The sequence below is a fragment of the Lepisma saccharinum genome, chromosome 10 (assembly GCF_977018435.1).
Source record: "Lepisma saccharinum chromosome 10, izLepSacc3.1, whole genome shotgun sequence".
Classification (NCBI taxonomy): Eukaryota; Metazoa; Arthropoda; class Insecta; order Zygentoma; family Lepismatidae; genus Lepisma; species Lepisma saccharinum.
This window is the reverse complement of record NC_139238.1, coordinates 52,934,317-52,956,183: the sequence shown is the minus strand read 5'-3', so window position 1 is coordinate 52,956,183 and position 21,867 is coordinate 52,934,317. Positions and strand designations below refer to the sequence as shown.

The window sequence follows — 21,867 nt, the reverse complement described above, 5'->3', positions numbered from 1 at the left end:
AACGCAGAACTCTGTGTTTTTTACAAATACCAATTTGGGATTTGCGTGCATTAACTTGTTGTTTCGGATTTATTTGCCTTTTACGTAGTTTTTCAGAGCTCTTCGTTAAATTGTTATTAATTAGGTGTTTTGGTCAATTAATTAGATGAAGTGTTTGTCCAGGATCATATGCCCAACCTAAACGATTTCTCAGAAAAAAATATTTTCTTGTCTAAGGCGACAAAAAAAAAATTCCCTTTCCCAGGGATGCAAAGAACACTTTCAGTAATGTATGTTGCTTTCGAGATGCAGATGTCTACACGTCTTCCTTGCAATTATATACCGAATGAAGTTGGATCCAACTTACGGTGACTTTTCGGAAGCCCAGGTCTGTCACGAATATCAATCAATCAATCAATCAATCACCCCTTCACCGATGAATGAATTGCTTCATACACACTGGAATGAAATCCCTTGACCGAATATTTTCCTTACAACAACTATCGCTCTTTCACAAGCTAAATACCCCAACGGGATATTAAGGTGTTCATTAAGGCAAAAAAGTCACTATGTATCTGAAATTTGAAAATGAATCTTTATTTCCTTATTCTGTGATACACTATTGTAGTTTATAAGTTGATGGCTTTGGTGGAACTCCGAGGTCGAAGTAAGGTCCAAAGAACTGCAGCATGAAATTGAAAAGGAAATCATCTTCTCTTAGCTGCATGGCATGGGACGGAAGAACTGCCTCTACTTCGTCCGTGATGTCTGGATACAACTCATCGATCCACGTGACGTTGCTGCTAAGAATGCTAAAATAATATATGACTTCATTTTCTGTGCAAAGTTTGTGATTATGTCATTTTAAATATAACTTAAATTTAATATATTGATTTCCTTCACTCCCCTTTAGTGTATCTAATCGGTAAGAATAAGAACAAGTAATAATTATTCTACGTTACATATACAAAGTTTGGCCATACGCCAAAATGGTAAATGAAGCTACAGAAAACTTGTAATATATCAAAGGTTTAATTGACCTTTCAGGCACAACGTGGAATCACAAGTCAATCGATGTTTTTTTTTTGTTTTCTTTAATCCGCTTTATGCGCACATAGGTCACAGTTTAAAGCGGGGATGGAACCACATTGTGGCTCTACCTGGTATCGAATTACAAGTCAACGACGTTACCACTAACCTACCATTGAAGTAACCTTTCTCAACACCAAAAGGATAAAGGACCAAGTATACATAGATAACTAGGAACTTAACTTATCGTCATTCATCACTTCGTTAAAACTTTATCATCAACGAACTATTCATACACCGCTGATGCCAGTTTCTTATTAGTAACTATTGACCTTATTGTGGTTACATCACATACAGAGCAAATGAGAATTTGGGCAGGAAAATTATGCACAAAATGTATTGGCTAAACCCCATTTGTGTTTGTGCACACAGTTCAAGGGATCTATTTCATGGCATTACTGCATACAATTGAATTTTTCAGCAATACGTTTAGAACTGAAAATTTACATTTTTAGTAAACACTGCAAAACAACAATGTGCGTAGAAAAGCAAAATTATATACAACGTGTTCTCTATTTTACCTCACATTACACAATATTTGAAAAATAATTCAAACTTCAAATTTGGCAGGCAATGTGAGGAATAATGAAACCTTTAAAAAATTTCTATAGTTCTAATTTTACGGAACTAATAAAAAAGGCACTTACTGAAGATCATTGTACCAATATTCAAAAACAACCATATTCACGTTCGTGTAGTTGACATGAAGTTGAATCTTATGCCCACTGTCGGTCACGTACGAATCTATATCACCACGCCATATATCGTGCACATCATTAACTGCGTGAAGTTCGAATTGCGAATGCATCTGCAATATGTTAATATTTATTATAGTTTAAGCAACAAGAACATAATGTATTCATAATGGTATACATAAATTAGTTATTGATATGTAAGCATGCTATAAAGTTGATGAATAAAAACAAATTTCGTACAACTTTACATTTATTGCAATATTCCACGCAAAGATATTATAACGTTCACATTACACACAGTGACCAAGTGGTCTATTAATATTTGTCACTACGTAATGAGTCTAGCTATATATAGTCAATAAATTGGATCAACCTTAATAACTAAATTTTATTCACGTAATTCTTTGATAGAAGATTTTGAAATAAAAAGACAACAGGACTAAGGAAGAAGAGAGACATTTTAATATTTATTGAATAAAATGATACATGTTAAGTATGTATATGCATTTGTTCTGTAGTTTTATTTTATTACTAATAGTAATAAAATCTAAGGACCAAATTTAAAGTTCTACAAAGTATAAAAACGTTATAAGTTTTAATTTCTATATCGATCATTGCAAATGAAATATTTTTCTTCCCAATTTTATTCTCAAATAATTACAGGGTGTTTACAAGTGTCAAAGGTTATTTTGTAACTATAGAATTATATGTAATGTATTCGACTGTGTTGTTAGAGAACAAATATCTCACAAAACTTTGTCAGCTGTAGCAGGTGTTGTACGTTTCCGCCTCCTGCCGCTAGCATAGCAGTAGTTAAGATGGCAACAAACAGCGAGAAAGTATACGCTGTCCTCTTAACTTCATGCAAGTGCTCAGTCACAACGGTTCAAAGACCATTTAAAACGAAGTTCCGTGAAGGTCCATCCGGGCAAACATTTCACAACTATATGATGCCTCTGTAAGGGAAAATGAACAGGTCACCCTCTATTGCCTGAAGAAACAATTGAACGTGTACGGGTCAGTTTCATGCGTAGTCCCAAGAAGTCAATAGGGAGAACAAGCTAGGGATTGGATGTTCCACGAGCGACATTGGAAGATCTTACGGAAACGGCTGAAGCAGAAGCCATCGAAAAGAACTTGATTATTGAGTTGATGTTTGTAAAATCACAAAGCGGGGACATATCGAACACTTGAAATGTGTCACAAAACTTGTTGAGTTTCTCTACAAAACTTCATGATACGTTCAATAATAAACGTACAGTAAAATCATGAAACCGCTACAATGATTTGTAGACACCCTGTAAGAAACTAGTTTATTATACAAATTGTTCTTTAATGTTAATGTTATGATAAATGCTCAACAGTTTTCCATAAAGGTAAGTTGAAGTAACTTCGTAAATTATGTTATAATAAATACGGAATCGAAATATGAAAAGCGAATTGAATATATTTCATATTATGCGTTAACATGATAACATTAGTTTTATTCTCATTCTTTTTCCACAGGATATGTAGCTTTTACTTTTTTCTTAGGAGACAAATTACAGAAATAAATGTAATAACAGAAACACAGAGAAGATGACATTTCTTCACTAGCACAAAGAAGCTAAGAGAATCAGATGATACTGTAAATCAGTATTAGAGATGAGAAGAGAAGAGAAGGAAAAGTGAACAGAAGAGAACTATAAAAAATTAAATAAACATACACATGAAAGAAGTGAAAGAAAAATGAAGAAATGGAAAGAGATAGAAGAATAAAGTTGTAAGGAAGACAAATGAGCAATGAAGGATAGAGAAAATTAAATTGACAAAATGTAATATAAATAAATATAAGGGAAGTGTATATATTTACGTAGTTTATAATAAAAGAAAAAATAAAATGAAAGTCAGATAAAATAATGTGGGAAGAAAGGATACAAGACAATAGAAAGAAACTTGATAGAAGACAGCACAATGGAATAATTAAAATCACAAGGCTTCAAATGTTTTATTCATTTTTTGCAAAATTGTTATTTTCTATTGACAAGTTTTATTTTGTTATGCTATTTTCTCTGGCTTCAGTATTGGACAAGAGTGTCTACTATTTCCGGTGTAGTCCATGTTATGTGAAGTAATTTCCCTGTGTCAATTCTTTCTGAGTCAATATGGGATACTTTATTTTTCATTAATAGAAAAGACCTACCTACCTACCTCCATATCACCAAATTGCACGACAAAAGTGAAATCGTAGTTATCCAGACCAGCCTCTTCGATTACAACATCTGCACCTCTGGACAAATTCGACACACCAGACAAAGTGATTTCAGACTGTAGGAAATCAAAGGTAGTCACACTCGAGTTGATCTGTAAAGGAATAAAATGAAGTAAAGTGTAATTCTAATATTTAATGCTGACAAATGAGACACCATAATATTTCTTTCTTAGCAATGACATTTTCAGTGTTATCTGTTTTGCAACACTTACTTTTGTCTTAATACTTGTATTTTGCTTTTTCTGGCACAAATGTTATTATCTGGTGAAAACAATATTTCAATTCAATGAACATATCTTGTAGTTTGATTTTTACTTAAAAAGTATAGAAATGTTTATTAACACTGCCGTGACATGCAAGGCCTTATCTACACGATGCAGCGTTTAAGTCAATTCAACACATCAACTTATTGTTTACTACATACTTCTGTTAACTCATATAAAACAACTAGAAAATAATAGTATTTCATGTAGTGGTTAATACATGAAAACCTTGTTCCATAAATTCATATTTAAATTTCTGGATTCATTACTTTTAACACAATTACTTGCAACATGTTTCCATAGACATTTGTTGCCTATTTCATGTGAAAATTATATTTACTGTTGCTTCAAAGTGTCCGTAGTCATCCTTCAAATTAAAGACATCGCCGCTGTTATTTATGTTTCTGCTAACTGCTGCTAAAACGGCGTCGAAGTAAGCATTGTAGTCGTAGTCACCCGCCTTTTTCTGTTGATGGAATCTATAACAATGATAATAATAAGATGAAGAAGAATAAGCATTGCATTATAAATGAACAAGAACAATATGGTAGGGATAACCTCATACAATTGTTCAGAAAGACGCAAGTGACTTTATATGAGATCTTACGGTTTTATATAGATGCTGATTCAGTTCCACACAGCTATCACTTCCAATACACACTATTCGTATAGTATAAGAACAGATCCTGCATATAGCGCCCCAAGACGACAGGGGTATCAGATTCGAATTCCAGCCTGGTTATGGGTGTTCCTCGTATCCCTTCACTCATTTCATCAAATCATCACTCATCCTCATCTTTGAGATTAGGAAGGAGTCGAAGACGACAATTTACATCGCCTTTGTTTACTTTTCAATCATCACTCATGGGGCATCGGCGTGGGTCTCATCGTCACTTGCACAAAATAACGTACGTTCGTAAGCTAAGATCTTCTTACAGGAACGTAATTCTCAGAATTAGTGGGGCTTTTAAAACTACCTCGTCGGAAACGCTGTTTGTCATAATGGGAATTTTTCCAATTGATTATCCAAATTAAGCCGAGGGCAATGATTTATCACTTCAAACTTGGGAAAGAGGGAGATAACCAAAGGAATGGGAGAATTTCTCCCCACCGTCCAGGAGATCAAGGCGAAGATACATCGAGACTGGCAGCGAGAATGGGACGAGTACGAGAAGGGTAAAACACGGCTTGACTTCGTCCCCTGCACGCAGGAGAACGTTCTCAACGTTCGCCCACCAGCCCCCTCCCCCACAGGAGCCTCGTAGAAGCAGCAGGATACGGAACCAAGTCCGCAATCCCCCTCCCCGGAGACCGCCACAATCGCGTCAGAAGCAGATACCTGAGGAAGAAGAGGAGGAGGCACCGGAATATTCATTCCGAAGGAGAAACTACAGGTTGTCGACTTGAAGACGAGGAGCCGCCGCCAGGAGCGGGTTACATTTATAACGCCGACAATAAGTGTTTTATGTGGTGCATTTTAGCGGCGCTTTACCCGATTCTTTGTTCAAATCATCCGGAACAGGTTAGTCACTATAAGAAATATATCGACGAAATTTAATATGCTATGACAGGCATCGAATACCCTGTTGTTATTTCCGACATAACAAAGTTTGAAAACAGGGTACGAAATAGAGAAGGAAAACGATTAGCTATAAATGTATATTCGTATACTTCAGTTAAGCATTTTGTGCATCCCGTTAGGATAAATAATATTGTTGATGACGAAGCCATGGAAATCAATCTGCTTCTCATTGCTGACAATAATGTTCATCATTACACGCTAATTCGTTCACTCTCCCGCTTAGTCAGAAGCCAAACAACGAAGCGTGATGCACACATCGAAGTTTGTCCAAGGTGTTTAACTGTATTCGACAATCGTAACCAACGTAATTACCAACATTTCCAAAATCAAGAAATTGCCAAACAAAAACTTGCTGAACATAAAGTCTACTGTGGAGTCAACAGACCGGCTCGCATGTTGATGCCCAAAGCAAATGAATTCGAAGAATTTAAAATGCACAAGGCCTTGTTGGAACATCCGGCTATTATCATTGCGGACTTTGAGGCTTTTCTCAAACCATTGTCTCATTGCGATCCGGATCCCGAATTTTCTTCCACAACATCGGGCAAGCTTCATGATCCAAATAGTTTTGGATATGTTGTTGTTTGGCAAGATAGGATAGATAAACCATATATATATATATATATATCGCGGACCGAATGTTATTGAACTCTTTTTTAAAAAGATGGTGGAGGAGGTTGAGAAAATTGGCAGCTTCTTATGCCAATCGAAATCAATGCTTCCACTATCAAGCGATGAACTTCAATCTTACAATAACATTGAAACGTGTCCGGTGTGTGATCAACATTTCACGGATGAGAATCGGAAAGTATTTCACCACAATCACTTCACCGGAAACTACATTAGTGGAATTTGTAACACCTGCAACCTCAAGATCCAGAAGCCTAAATTGGTAGCAATATTTTTTCACAATGGATCTCATTATGATTTCCATTTCTTAATTATGAATCTTGGATACGATACGCAAAGAATAGATATTCTTGCTCAAAACGAAGAGCGTTATATTTCTATAAGTAAGAAAGTTAAGATTCCAGGAACGAATGAAATCATAGAGATGAGGTTTCTAGATTCTTTTAGGTTAATATCGGCAAGTCTCGATGCTTTAGTGAGTAAACTTACTGACGAACAATTTAAAATTACAAAAGCTAGTTTTCCAAACATACACGTAGAACTGATTAAACGAAAATACATTTATCCTTATGAATATGTAACCGATTAATCTAAATTTGAAGATGACACTCTCCCACCTCAAAGAGAATTCTTCAGTCAACTGAAAAAACCCGTAATTACGAATGAAGAATACGAACATGCGAAATTAATATGGAAGGAATTGAGATGCAATACTCTCGGTGATTATCACGATGCATATCTCAAATTAGACGTAACAATACTTTCTGATGTTTTCCAAGTGTTTAGAAAAACAGCAATAAATATTTATAAATTATATCCAGCATACTTCTACAGTGCTCCTGGTTTGGCGTGGTCTGCTATGTTGCTCCAGACCAGGATCAAGTTGGAATTAATATCGGACGTGGACATGTTACTTTTTATAGAAAGGGAGATACGTGGGGGGATGGTGCAATGCTCGCAGAGACATGCAAGAGCAAACAATATTCACATGTCTGAGAATCAATACGATGCAAATCGACCATCGAATTACATATTTTATGGTGACGTAAATAATCTCTATGGATTCGCAATGATACAAAAACTTCCATACGGAGGATTCGAGTGGATAGATCCCATTTCAATTGATATTAATCATTTCGACGATCGTGAATTAGGTCTGTTCATTGAGGTGGACATTGAATTTCCAAATATTTTGCATGATATTTTTTCCGATTTACCTCCGGCTCCCGAAATTAAATGTCCACCTGATTCTAATCAAAGAAAGCTTATGTTAACTCTGGAGAGAAAAGAGAGATCTGTCGTCCACTACAAGAATCTCCAGTTTTTGATTCGGAAGGGTGTTCAGGTAGTAAATGAGAGAAGAATTCTTAAGTTCAAACACTCTCCATGGTTAAAATCTTATATTGAGACCAACACGAGACACAGAACAGCTGCTATTTCAGAATTAGATAAAGATTTTTATAAATTAATGAATAATGCTGTTTATGGAAAAACGATGGAGAACGTCAGAAAGCATGTAGACATAATATTGGTTTCAGATAACAATAAATGTAGAAAATTAGTATCTGATCCTAGATTCAAATCGCTAAAAATTTACAACGAGAATTTAACACTTTTTAATCTAGATATAAAATCGATAAAATTCAGAAAACCTATTTACGTTGGTGCAACAATTCTCGACTTGTCAAAACTGTACATGTTCGAATTTCATTATAATATTATGAAACATTTCTATAATGATAAGCTGTCAATTTTGTACATAGACACCGATAGTTTTATTTATGACATACAAACACCTAACCTCTACGAAGATCTTAAACATCCTTTAAATGCTTGGGTATTTCGACACTTCTTCCTATACTCAACCCAACAGATTTGGAATTCCTTCCCACAACAAGAAGGTTTGCGGTAAGTTCAAAGATGAGTGTAACGGTGATATTATAGTTGAGTTCTCTGGTTTGCGTTCGAAGATGTATACATTCAGAACAGAGAGCAGCGTCACGAAGAAAGCAAAAGGAACGTACAAAGATACTGTGGAAAACAAACTAACATTCCAGGATTATATTTGTTGTCTTTCTTCACAGTCGAGGATACTTCGAGAGGATAATAGAATACAAAGCTCAAACCATGAGATTACAACGAATAAAATAAAAAAAGTAGCCCTGAATCCACACGACGACAAGAGGTGTATTCTCGAGTGTGGAATCTATACTTTGCCTTGGGGGCACTTTAGTTTAGAAGTTAATAATAATTGCACTCAACACATGTGAAAAAAATAAACCTAACATCAAACCAAAATTTTGAAAATAACAAAAAAAATCCTACACGTAGTCTATTTTTTTATATATTATTCTCTCTTATTAAAATTTTTCTATCACTCTTTCATTTTTTACATCAAAAATATATGATTTCTCCACAATTAAAATTGCACTGCATGTAGTATTTTCAGGTAGAGTTTCATGAAATTCACATATCAATTTAATATTAGTTCGATCATTTATAACTACCAATTTTCTTTTTGACGCATTTATAAAAAACATTTCTTTGAATTATGAACTCATCTGGATTATAATACATGTCTATGTTACCTTCAGTTACTCTTTTAAATGCACTATAAGCTTAATATAATTTTAAATAATCTTGTTCTGTAATGTTTAAATTGTAATTTTAACGAGGAAATACTTCATTTCTGCCATTCTTCAGATACACATTTTTAACTTTACAATGATCAAACTGGCTGCTATATGTTTCCTGATTGTCATCTCTCCCTGTCTGGAACAGCACAGCTACAAATTCTGGCATGACATATTGTAAAGATTGGAACTGATTAGTAAGATCAAATTCAAACAATTTACCCTCCACTGACCTCTGTACGCATTGATAAGTATAAAATTGAATCGGAATTTGAGGATTTTTCAAAACGTTGGCTTTGTATTTGAGAGCATAATTCGATTCATATTCACCTATAGGCATTCGCAACTCCATAGACTGGATCACACATTTCGCAGCTTCGGGTAAACTAGCCTCATTACTTGTTCAATCTGCATTCAAAGTTTTGTATCTCATGATGGCATTATGATCATTGGGTGCTCTGCGAAATATGACACTCAAACCACCTTTCCACATAATTTCTTTATAATCAGAGAAAAATCCAAATAGCAATCTCATGGGGAACAGTACTGTGTGACTTTTTGCTTGAATTTTTGTTCCAGCTTCGAACCCACCAACTTTATAATATGCACTCTCTGATTTGGACACTTTCAATGTCCCTACTGTATTGGATGTAATTCCAGGGCAATCAATCCTGTCAATTACAGTACCATGCTTTCTGACTTCAATTTGAGAAAATAAGAATGGAACAAAATTATCTATAAGTTTATATTAGCCCCAGGGAGGGGATATTCTTCACCATTACTTTGTTTTACAATATCAAATTTTATATACATATCAGATCTATGTGGATGAATGAACCCATCCCCTACCGTGATGACATACTGTATCTCTTTGTTGGGCTGCTTCAAATTTGCAAATGTCCTCCCGTTTTGGAGGGAAGGACTGTAATTCATAACTCTCGATATTTTCCATCTTGGTATTTATTTATATATTTTAAATATTAATTTATATTATCGCAGTGCCATTAGCACCGGCAAAATCAATGATATCATTTTTCTCATTTGTAATAGTCATTTCTATGTAATTAACTTTATCAATAGAAACAGGGAAATAGACTGGTGGGATTGGGGAATAGAAGATAGGTTCCATAAATTCCGAATTCGGTTTAAATGTAGCAATCATACCTGTCTGCTTGTGACTGCCAATCGAATTTTATTCTGCTTTGATAATCATACCTTTGGTAATGTTGCAGTGAAAATTCAATGTCTCAATAGCTAAGACTTTTGGTATAAATTTACCTATGTGCCTAATACCTGGTTCTAATTTGCTATTGTTCTCAAATCCTAAAAGTTCTCCCATGGTAGATAAGTCCACTGTTTCATTAGTAGTTACAATCTCTACTATGTGTGTTACAGAATTTTGAGAAAGCAAGACAGTGGTTGGAAGTTCAAATTGTAAAGTAGATAAGTTATACTGTCCGGGAGGAATAATTATTTTTCATTACCTACTAATATAGAGTTGTTGTAGGTAGTTACATTCGGAATCAGATTCATACTGTAGAATGCTCTTAGAGCTATGGATTTTGGATAGATAATATCATTGTGAAGATGTAGTTTCAAAACCGAAGTCTCGGTGGAGAGATGGAAAATTCCCATATTTAATATATAATACAGGGTTTTTGAAAATCTTTTAATTTGATGTTTGGTATTTTATTTAAAATTCTGATCATCGTAATGCAAACATGGTCACATATAATTTGATCGAAATCTTGAATACGATCTTCGTTGTAATAAATTTTAACATGTTTCAAGTAACGAATTAATTCTGTAGGGGGTACCACTCCGAAAGAATCGAAAATAAAAGCATTGTTATTTTGTTTATAATAGCATATCCAGTGAGTACCAGCGTTTTCGGACTTGTCCAGATTCACCACGCCACATTCTCGAGAGTGAGGACTACCTTTAGGGAGAGAATCAGACATAAAACCCCCCCTGAAGTGTTTATCTTGGTTGGTAAGAGCTTCTTCTTTTTTTTTAATTTCTGAGTGCTCTAGACTTCACACCTTTGCCTATTTTGTTTCTCCATGGCAAGATTATGACACTTTTGCTCTTCTAGTTCTGCCTTATTTTTTTTGAATCAATTACAGTTTTGGCAATAGCAGCACTACCCCCAGCCAAGCTTCCAACTGCCCCCAATGCAGCCAGAATAGCTGGAATACTGAATATGAATACACCACTGTGTGTTTTCTTTCTTGCATTTTGTAATCTTTTTAATTGTGGCGTACTGAGAAATAATTTCATTCCATTTCCTTTGGCTATACATTGCCTCTTATTTTCTTGTTGTTTTTTGTTAAAATCGAATTAAGTTTTAAATTTTTTAAGATCATGATACGGTTTTTGGTACACAACTCCTTTTGGTTTCATGCTGTTGTTGTTGTTATTATTATTATTACTTTTTAGGGTATTTATATTACAAAGCCCACTTTAATTTTTGTTTAGTATTCATAGCAATAGTTGTACCCAATGCTGTTATTTTTTCACCCAATGATGCATCTCTGCTTGTTAATCTTCCAAAAGCTGCCTCTTCCAGTTTTTGATCAGTCACATGACGATCATTCAGATCTTTGTGTGTGTTGTATGCAATATCATGTTCTTTACAAGCTGCGTATAGAGGATTAATACCCCTGTCCCCTCTTTCTATTCGTTTCTCAAGTTTTGTAAAAGGACCACAATATTGGTAACCAGGTACGTGTAACTCGAATGGAAGTTTATTAATAATATAATTTACTAAACCTCGACCCTCTGATATATTCCAGAATTTAGGAGGTAAAGTATTGATAATTTTAATTAAGTATCCTATACCTTTGGGATCGTTTACAATAAAATTAGCTAATTTGTCACTAATCATGTTTACAATACCAATTTTCTCATTATGGAAATTATTCTTCCCAGCATTTTCCTCTCCTGCTATAACCAGCAACCTATCTATAAGTTTTCTCACATCGTTTATCCATACAAATTCCTTACGTAGAGTATTGTATTGTTTTATACAACTACCGGTTTTGAGTTGATTCCAGATAGGTTTAATCAGATTTTTGTATTTATCCCCGCTGCTCGATTTTACACGCTTTTGACTAGCATCGTTATTTCGGTACAAAGCATCAGAGAGTTTCAAAATTTCAGAGTAGCTTTGACAATCATCTTCTGTAAAATGTTTTGTTTGTTTTTTGGTAATAAGCTCCCATAGCCCTACGATACCAGGATATCTGGACCAGCTGTTTCTCACACCCAAATTAATTTTTATGTTCTCCCCTTCAAATGTTACTTTAGACTTGCCAATTTTTAATCCTACGCCTTCATTACCCTCCATAGTTGGATACAATCCAAATACTTCATCTTTTTCGAATTTTCCTGTACTCAAATAATCCCTTGCCAGGGGACCCAACTAAATTTCCTCTGATTCTTCTATAGCTACTTTAGCAGGTGGTTCCTTAAGTACCTGAGAAGTGTGGATACTAGATAATGGCGTAGGAGGAAAATCTGCATAATTTTTAGCAGTAAGAGGTACCAATTCATTGATGAGGTTTTTATTTTGTTCTGACACACTCTTAATCTCTTTACCAAGACCACTGATTGCATCGATAATAGGTTGGTCTTGAAGCTTGTGTTGTTCGTAAAAACCTCGATTTCACTGATTTCCAACCTTTGAAACGTTTGGACAAGTACTCTCGTAATTTCGAATTATCTTCTATTTTATGTTTTCTCATATTTTTTGTTTTTTTATTAATTGTTATTTTATATCGTTTCAACGTTTAAAAAGTCGTTGATTTTATTTCTAAATTTACCATTGTTAAGTTTACGAGTCATGTCGATGGTAACAAATCCAAAATCGTCGCTGTTCCAACAAGATGAACAGAATTTTGAAAATTGGTTTCAACTTAAGTCTCCTCCCACATAACCATCGTATACATGTTTCAAATTAGTATGATCTTGACGAAACAAACAGATTAAGTTTGTATTATCTCGTAGTAATTGTTTGGGAATTTTGGAATAAGTTTGAGCTAAATAAAAGCAGTCTATTTCTTTGTGACGACCCTGTGTAAAAACAATTCTAATTTCATTCTGATTTTCCAGAATAACATCATCAAACACCACAACAGAATTTTTCAAACATTGGTCGAGAGGTTTTATTGTTGATGCAAATGTAGCTATGCCCAGTCCCTCGTACAGCTTCATGAGTTGTTGGTATTTCGGTTGTTCTAAACTCTGAGAATACATACAAGTGTCTATTTTTCAATCTAGCCAATTGGGGGGCAAGCAAGAAATTATCAACCAGCAAAGTGATTTTTCCACAACCTGATGGGCCTGCAATGAGACATCTTACGTTATCAGGTAACAACTCTCCATTTTTTTTATTAGTTTCCATTACATCTGGTAAACGCTGTACCACATTCCATGTTGGTGTCAAAGAATCACCCGGTTTGCTTCTATCCAACTTTTGTCTGGCAGACCTAACCATTTCACATACAATTTATTATTTTTCTTCTTCAATATTTTTTCGATTAGATATGTATCTCGATATTTTGTTTTACTGACTTCCTCTTCATAGAATCTCCCTTTCAATATTTTGTTATGATTATCTTTATTATATATGTATTTCTATTCCCTGGTAAAACTTGAACCACTGAGAATAACTCTGTAGTCCATATTTTAGTAAAACCTTTAACGAATAACTGTTTATATTTACTAACCCTTACCTGATCCCCTATTTTAAACTTTGGCTTCTTGATAGTGTATGTATATTTTTACAATAAACAGTAGAAGTCAATCGCTGCTCATCAGATTTGGTTACCTCAGCAGGTTTCATGTGAATAGTGCTGTGTACTGTATTGTTGTAATCATGAACTAGCTCGGGTAAACTTTGCACCCATTTATAATTGCCTTGTAGAGTGAATTGTCTCCATATGCGATTTTTTAATGTTTTGTTGAATCGTTCCACTATACTAGCTTTCAGATCACTGTATGTAGAATAATGTATAATATTATGTTGTTGCATTAACTTAGCAAATGTAGAATTGTAAAATTCTCTCCCTCTATCTGTCTGTAAATATTTTGGTATCCTTCCCTCACTAAATATCAACTTAAAAGCCACGGTAACACATGTACCAGTCTTGGATATTAGGGGAACAGCCAATGGATATTTGCTAAAAGTATCAATAACTGTAAGCATATATTTGTAACCATGAAGTTATCTTATCCAAATTTTTTAAAGTCCCCCTTTAAGAGGCCATCTCAATCAGATCAGTCTGGAAGAATTCATTTATACCTTTTGTTACTACACTTAATCGCTTGTAATTGCGACGGGCTGGTTTGTGTAATTCATGAACTATATCTTATCTTGACATCGGGTTCGAAGTGAGAATATCGCATAAAATGGATTGTCCTCAGGGTATAACCGCTTTATGTCAAATACTAGCTTGTCATCAATTTCAATATCAAAAACTGATAATTGTTCGTCGTCATGTACTTTTTATTTATTGGTAGACTCATCCCAGTATGCAATAGGTATTTGAACTGCCTTGTGTATACCATCTCTTCGCACTATAGTAAACTGAGGAACTTCAATATGTTTTCGATGTTTTAGAAAACTAAACTTCAGAAATCATAAACTACCATCAACAAAAAATTCATGTACCTGAGTGTACGGATATAATTTGTAAACATTGCCAGCATTGACGTACATCCAGTGCCCTCGAGCATTTGGAACACTTTGTAACCTAACAATTTCCATAGAATAAAATTGACGAGTATCTACGTCATCTAGTCTGCTTAATACCGATTCCAAGTGTTCGTTGATAGTACGAACCAACTCATTGTAGCTAGGTTTGATTTTTACATGAACATTCAGTTGTTTATATTCCTCTTTGAGATCGTGAAGTTGAGTAGCAAAACCTGATAAAGCAGATTCTTGACTTGCTTCAAGAGTGGTGATTTGTAACGTAATATTAGAAATAATCTGCTGTAAATTTTCTACAAGTTTAAATTTAGAACTCTGGGTAGCAAGATCGTGTACTTGACTTCTGATTTCTGTAAATAATGCATGTAGTTCGTTAATTATTTGATTGTTGGGGAGACTAGCAACAGTTTCTCTGATTTACGCAATTTCTGCTTGAATGTTTTTGATATCCTGAGATTTTAAAATTCGATGTACTGCTCTCCTCATAGCTCTGATTTCCTGAGAAGTAGGCAAAGCAGCTATAGTATTCTGAAGTGTGGTAAGAGTTAATTTTATAGCATCGAGTTCTGTTGCATTAGCTGCATTTTTCAAAATTTCTTGCAGTTGCGTTATGTCATCCTGCGTAGGTGTAGACTGTTGCAGTGTCTCTAATTTACTCTGAATGTCGTCAATAAGATGATGGAAATGCGATAATTCTAATTTAGTATCCAAGCTTTCAAGCTTAGTAACTTGCTGTTGAACTATAGCTAGGATATCAGTATTGAAAGGCAGTTTCGATTCCAGAGTTTCCTGTACACTTTTTTAGCTCATTTCTCATAGTTGCCATAGTATCTTCTATGTGAGCTACGGTACCTTGTATCTTCCCAAAATCTTCATAAGTCTCCAACTGCAATTTGATGCCGGCAACGCTCCGAGCATTTAATTCAGAAGATGAAGGTAAATTATTGATAAAATCTTCCAATGTCTGTAGTTTCGATTGGACTTCTGTTATAGCTGTATGCAGTTCATCTGTCTGTAATTCAGATTTGATTCTTTGCAATGTAGGAACTTAGAAAGATTGAAACTGTTCTTGCAATTTAGCAATACTAGCATTTACCTGCTCATATTCTTCTTGAGTTTTGATATTCTGGATGATGGTTTGCAGTTCGGTACGAATACTATTTGCCTGGTCATTTAATTGCTGTTTCAGCTGTTCGGGATTTGTCTAAATTTATCAAGTTCTTTTTTCAAGTTGGCAATATTCTCTTCTAAGTTCTGAAGATTATCTATTGAAGCTAAATTAGTATATTTCTCAAGCAAAGCTTTGAGTTCCATCAATTTTTACTATAGGATCAATCATTTAAGTTTGAAGATTTGTAATCTCTGCTTGAATATTTAGATTTAGTGAATTCTGTAATATTAGTAAATCTGATTTCAGTTTCTTTAGACGTACATCTAAACTAGCAACCTCGCTGGAATTATCTGGAATCTCCTGTCGCCTTCTATTACCAAATATATCCATGTTTTTTCTTTAGGTATTTTATATATTTATAAGAGGATAGATTATTCTTATTTCGATAAACAGAGGAATCAATTTATCACACTCTCCAATTATCTCAGCATACAAAAATTCACCAGCTTCCACATCATAAGACGTATCAGGAAGTAATGTACTATGTTTAATTATATACAAATTTCGACCTACGTGCAAAACTGCCGCATTGAGTGGTGAAACGTTTATTTGAATTTTCCAACTAACAGGTAACTTATATGATGATAAGTTATTATTAAATACAAATAAGTGCTTTCCAGTATCCTCGTCAACATGAGACCAAATACTATTCAAGTGAACAAGAAGTAACCCTTTCAATTGATGATAAATTTCTCTAAATACATCCATGTTCACTTGAATTCTCTCTACAAGCTGATTATGTTGTTGCTTTTTAAGACCAAAAATATTCATGACGTTTTATTTTATATTAGCTATTTTTTTATTATATATAAAATATATATTTGTACTAAGTATAAAAAATTAATAAGCACATATAGTAAAGAAAATATCACCCTGTGCTTAGCACAAGTAAAAAATTATGAGTAGCACTGCAACAACACGTCCGCACTCTTCAAACACTCTCACGATACTAACTGATCTGTAATGCTTTCGCATTTAAGTAACCTAAGCGCGGACCGCGTTGAAAACATCAGAAACAGTGAGCCAATCAGAAAACACCCATTACGTCATAATCCAACCAATCAGAAGACACCACGTCATCGCATTACGTCATACCCAACCAATCAGAAAACACCCGTTATAACCAACCAATCAGAAAACAACACATCAGATACGGGGTCATCATAATATTGCGTAATAACTTGTTGCGCAACATGATGCAATAGTTTACCCTTACGAGCCATCGCAATGTAGCGTAATAACTTGTGCGTGGGTGTTGGTGGGTCGGTGTGGGTGTGCGTAGGTGTGCGTAGGTGTGCGTGGGTGTGCGTAGGTGTGCGTAGGTGGGTGTAAGTGGGTGTAGGTGGGTGTAAGTGGGTGCAGGTGTGCGTGAGTGGGTGTAGGTGTGCGTGTTACGTACTTTAACTAGAAATAAATTATGACACTCGTACGAAGTATGAGATGAAAAAAGACAGATTTGCAATAGTATAAAATCGACAAAAACATCGTCAAAATAGGTTTTCCATTGTGCTTAAATTAATATAAATAATAGGCCTCTTACCAAGTATGGAGTAGAACCGCTCAATTACCTCTACTACAGTGCAAGAGTTAAATAATCAGGTGCAATGTTTTGAGATTAAGGGCTGAGGTAGTTGTAATTAGGGATCAAAATATAAAGAAGTAAGAAGCTTGAAACAATTAACCAGCAGAATTCATATGCTAGTGTGTTACAATCGAATTCAGTGCAAAGTAAACAAAACACTAAAGAGTCTCTTCAAGAAGCCAAGGCCAAAAAGACAGCCAACCTTTCCAACAAGGAAATAAGCAAGGTATCTAGGTCAGAACAGCAAGTAGTTCTGCATAACAAGGATGTCCCAGATAAGAAAACAAGCAATTCAGTGATCCGTACTTTTTCCGTTGCAAAAGGTAAACAAACCAAGTGAAGGTAAGAAACTGGTGCATGGTCGGAACTCTTCTAAAAAACTGCCAGTTTTACATACATGCAGAAGTTGAAGATTATATAATGAAAACTACCAAAGTAAAAAAAGGCAGTTTGTACAAGGCTGAAAACAAGATATTACACTTATGCTTCTTTAGCGTCGTCGCCTTGTAATCAAGGGGTCCCGGGTTCGATACCCGGTGGAGGCACAAGTGGTTCGGATCCTACTTTAAACTGTAGGTCCAGTCCCCATTAGCCTTACTGTGCATAAAGTGGACTTAAAACACCAAATCAACCAACCAACTTATGCTTCTTTTAACATAGTGAAAAGTAATAAGAGTAATTCGTCTATTGTCGATAGTATTTCCCCTACTTTTTATTTTTTTTCTTGCATGGATTCTACATTAGAATCTATCTCTATTTATTACCAGAAGATTAGGGGTGTCAACACAAAGCCAAATATGATAATCTTGAAAGTAATATGATTAATGAAAATTATGATATATATGCATTAACCGTGACATGGATGTATGAAGTAAGACTTATTTTGATAACTTAAACAGTGAATACCGAGTTATATGAAGGGACATGTCTAAAGAGAAAGGTGGTGGATGCGCTATAATAATATCGTCTAGAATTCTGTGTGAATTTTTGGATTTTGATTCTGATGTTATCGAATGTCTATGGGTCAAACTTACCATTAATTCATGTACGAACATTATTATTGGTTTGCATTATCTACGACTTGACATAAATACGACAAGGTATACTAGTTATATTTATCTAGTTATTAATAATTTCTTGTGTTGCAGAGACAAATGAATAATTTTAGGTGATTTCAATGTAATTGTGAACTGGGGATATTATGATAATGACATTCCTCAGGCCAATTGTTAGCACAAAGCATTCAAAATCATGGAATTATGTGACATTCTGCATTGTGAACAATATAATGCTCCATACAACCTCCATAATCCTTTATCTACGCTTGATCTTGTGCTCGGCAATCTGTCAGTTATTGAAGTTGACACGAAGATTAATGCTATATCCAAAGTGGACGTTTACCACCACCTCTTTTACTTGTACTAGTTTTACTGATAGTAATGTTCATAAAAACAAAAATTTATAATTTGATCAGTCATCTTTGAGATATAATTTTAGCATGGGTGACTTTTTACACCTTAACTATGAATTAAAGAGTAACCTTGAAACTCTTAATTTTTCTAATGATCTGGATACTATTGTCGAGTCCTTACACTCTTCTGTACTAATAGCTGTAAACAGAAATGTTCCTATTATGGTGTATCTTAAGAAAGAAAGTTGTTCTCCTTGGATAACGCGTAGTATAAAACGTATGCTTAAAAGAAGAAAAGGTTCTATTATAAGTACATTAAAACCAATAAACTTACTTGGTATGCCAAATTTTATTTATTAACGAAAGAAATTAAGAGGAGAATTAATAATTAATAAATGTCAACATGGGTGTATACCAGGAAGATCTACAAGAACAAATCTATCAGTTCTGATAACTGATGCTTTTCAATCCTTCTGTAACAAGAGTCAACAAGATGTTATATACCTTGATTTATCCAAAGATTTTGATAGTGTCAATCATAATTTGTTAGTACAGAAACTTAACAATTATGGATGTGTTCCTAGATATTGTGCTTTCTCATGAGTTGTCTTTGTAATAGAACTTTCTGTGTAGGTATTAAATCAACATTTTCAACTCCAGGTAAAATACAGAAAGGAAAAGCCCCAGGGATCTCCATTGGGACCTCTTATCGTTGTTATCTATTTGAATGATATTTCTAAAGTAACCAAGCATGCTAAATATATATTTTATGCTGATGATATCAAGATATACCCTGAAATAGACACTGATGATAAACATGTTCAGTTGCAATCTGATCTTAATGCAGTCAGTAACTGAGTAGCTAATAATCAACTTGTAATTAATACAGAAACATCCTTTATTATTACTTTTACAAGGAAAATTCAGTGGTGTAGTTATAATAATAAATTAGACGCATGTGTAGTTAAAAGGTTTGAAGTTATTAAAGATTTGGCTGTTGTTTTAGACAGGAGGCTTGATTTTCAAGATCATGTATATGAAATTGCAAGGCAAGCTAGAAAGAAAAGCGGCTACTTAATTAACAAATGGTCGAATTCAAACAATCTATTATTGTTAATTCAGTTATTCACTTTGTATGTAAGACCTATTTTGGAATACAGTACAACAACATGGAATTTTGCATGCAATAATAATATGAAAGACATACTGGAAAATATACAGAAAAGATTTGTCTCATTTCTATATTTTAAATTCAGACTTTTTAGGTTTTATTATGAATATTATAATTTGTTAGACAGACTTAATAATTCGTGTCTCATTAAAAGAAGAAATATCAACGATTACAATTAAATTTTGAAATTAATTAATGGAAAACTTGATGTACCATATTTATTATCTAAAATTACATTAAAGACACGTCATTATGTATTCCGAAACAACTACTCTGTAATTTCTGTCACTTTTTATTTTATACATAATAGGTATTTTAATTTTCTTATATACCAATATGGTCATACTCCTATGAAGCCTAGTAACCTTCCATTGTGATAATAATATGTGTAATTTTCTTTTAACTTTTTTTTTAACATTTGTGATTACATTGTACTTTCAAGATTTGTATTTTTCTCTACTTTAACGAAATTGGTCTTCTCACTATATTTTTTTCATGTAGTACATATTTTATTTCTTTTATTTTTAATTGTAATATTGTGTATATGTCATATGTCATCACAAACTGCTGTATAAGGCATGTGCGCTGTTTTTCAACAGTAAAATAAAATAAAAAAATAAAATAAATAAATAAATGAATGGCAGTTGCAATGGAGTACTTTGATATATTATTTGATCCGAAAGTTTGGCCTGAAGGTATATTAATCTCGCAATTCTACGGAAAATTAAAAAAAATGATAATGTGACTGAGTGCAATACACACAATATTGCTAATAACGTAGTAAATAGTGTTAATAATGTATCTAAATGACTTACCCAACAAAAAGAGAATGTAATGTTCTTAAGTGATATAATATTGAATTGTTATTATAAAATTGTAAGAGTATTATACACAAAATCAAAATTAGATGTATTTATAGATAATATTAATCTGGAAAATTATGAATTAGTACTTATAAGTGAAAGCTGGTGTAAGAAGGACAGAATATTTTAATCATCTCGATTCTAGTTATAGAGTGATTAGAAAAGATAGAAACTTGCTTCTAAGTAATAGAAAAAGTGGTGGTGGTTGTGCTTTATTCGTTAAAAATACTGTTGATTGTTTGACAATTGAAGTTCCTTTCCCAAATAATGATGTTATTTGGAGAAAGTTGCTAAATCATAGATCTGATCCTATACTTTCGGAACTTCAATATTTTCCACCAGATTTTAATATAAATGAGTTTAATAAATATTTATATTGCGCCTTGCATGAAATATTAATGAAATATGTTAATGTTATTTTAATAGGGTATTTTAATGTAGGTGATTTTTTTACAATTGAAGTTCCTTTCCCAAATAATGATGTTATTTGGAGAAACTTGCTAAATCATAGATCTGATCCTATACCTTTGGAACTTCATTATTTTCCACCAGATTTTAATATAAATGAGTTTAATAAATATTTAGATAGCGTTTTACATGAAATATTATTGAAATATTTTAATGTTATTTTAATAGGGTATTTTAATGTATGTGGTATTAATTTGAATACTTTATTGTATGCATTGACTTTTATGTTAAAAAGAAAGCTGAGAAAATATGTGAAGTTGCTACTCTTGCAAATCTCAAACAATTTAATGCATCTTATGATCAACAGTTCACACATCATGTTCTTGACCTATGCTCATCAAATATACAAAATATTAAATTGGA

The 21,867-nt window shown here is 33.7% G+C and overlaps 1 protein-coding gene across 1 annotated transcript in view; it reads right to left on the bottom strand.

Moving 5' to 3' along the window:
• Positions 1–555: 555 nt before the first annotated feature.
• The window catches only part of LOC145994356 (uncharacterized), a 39,978-nt gene continuing 18,666 nt past the window's right edge, over positions 556–21,867 (bottom strand). The window contains exons 2-5 of the mRNA XM_083130472.1: positions 4,618–4,756; positions 3,954–4,106; positions 1,716–1,876; positions 556–791 (exon numbers count right to left, since the gene is read on the bottom strand). Of these exons, the coding sequence (XP_082986598.1) occupies positions 599–791; positions 1,716–1,876; positions 3,954–4,106; positions 4,618–4,756 (646 nt within the window). The 3' untranslated portion in view covers positions 556–598. The remainder of the gene's footprint in view (positions 792–1,715; positions 1,877–3,953; positions 4,107–4,617; positions 4,757–21,867) is intronic.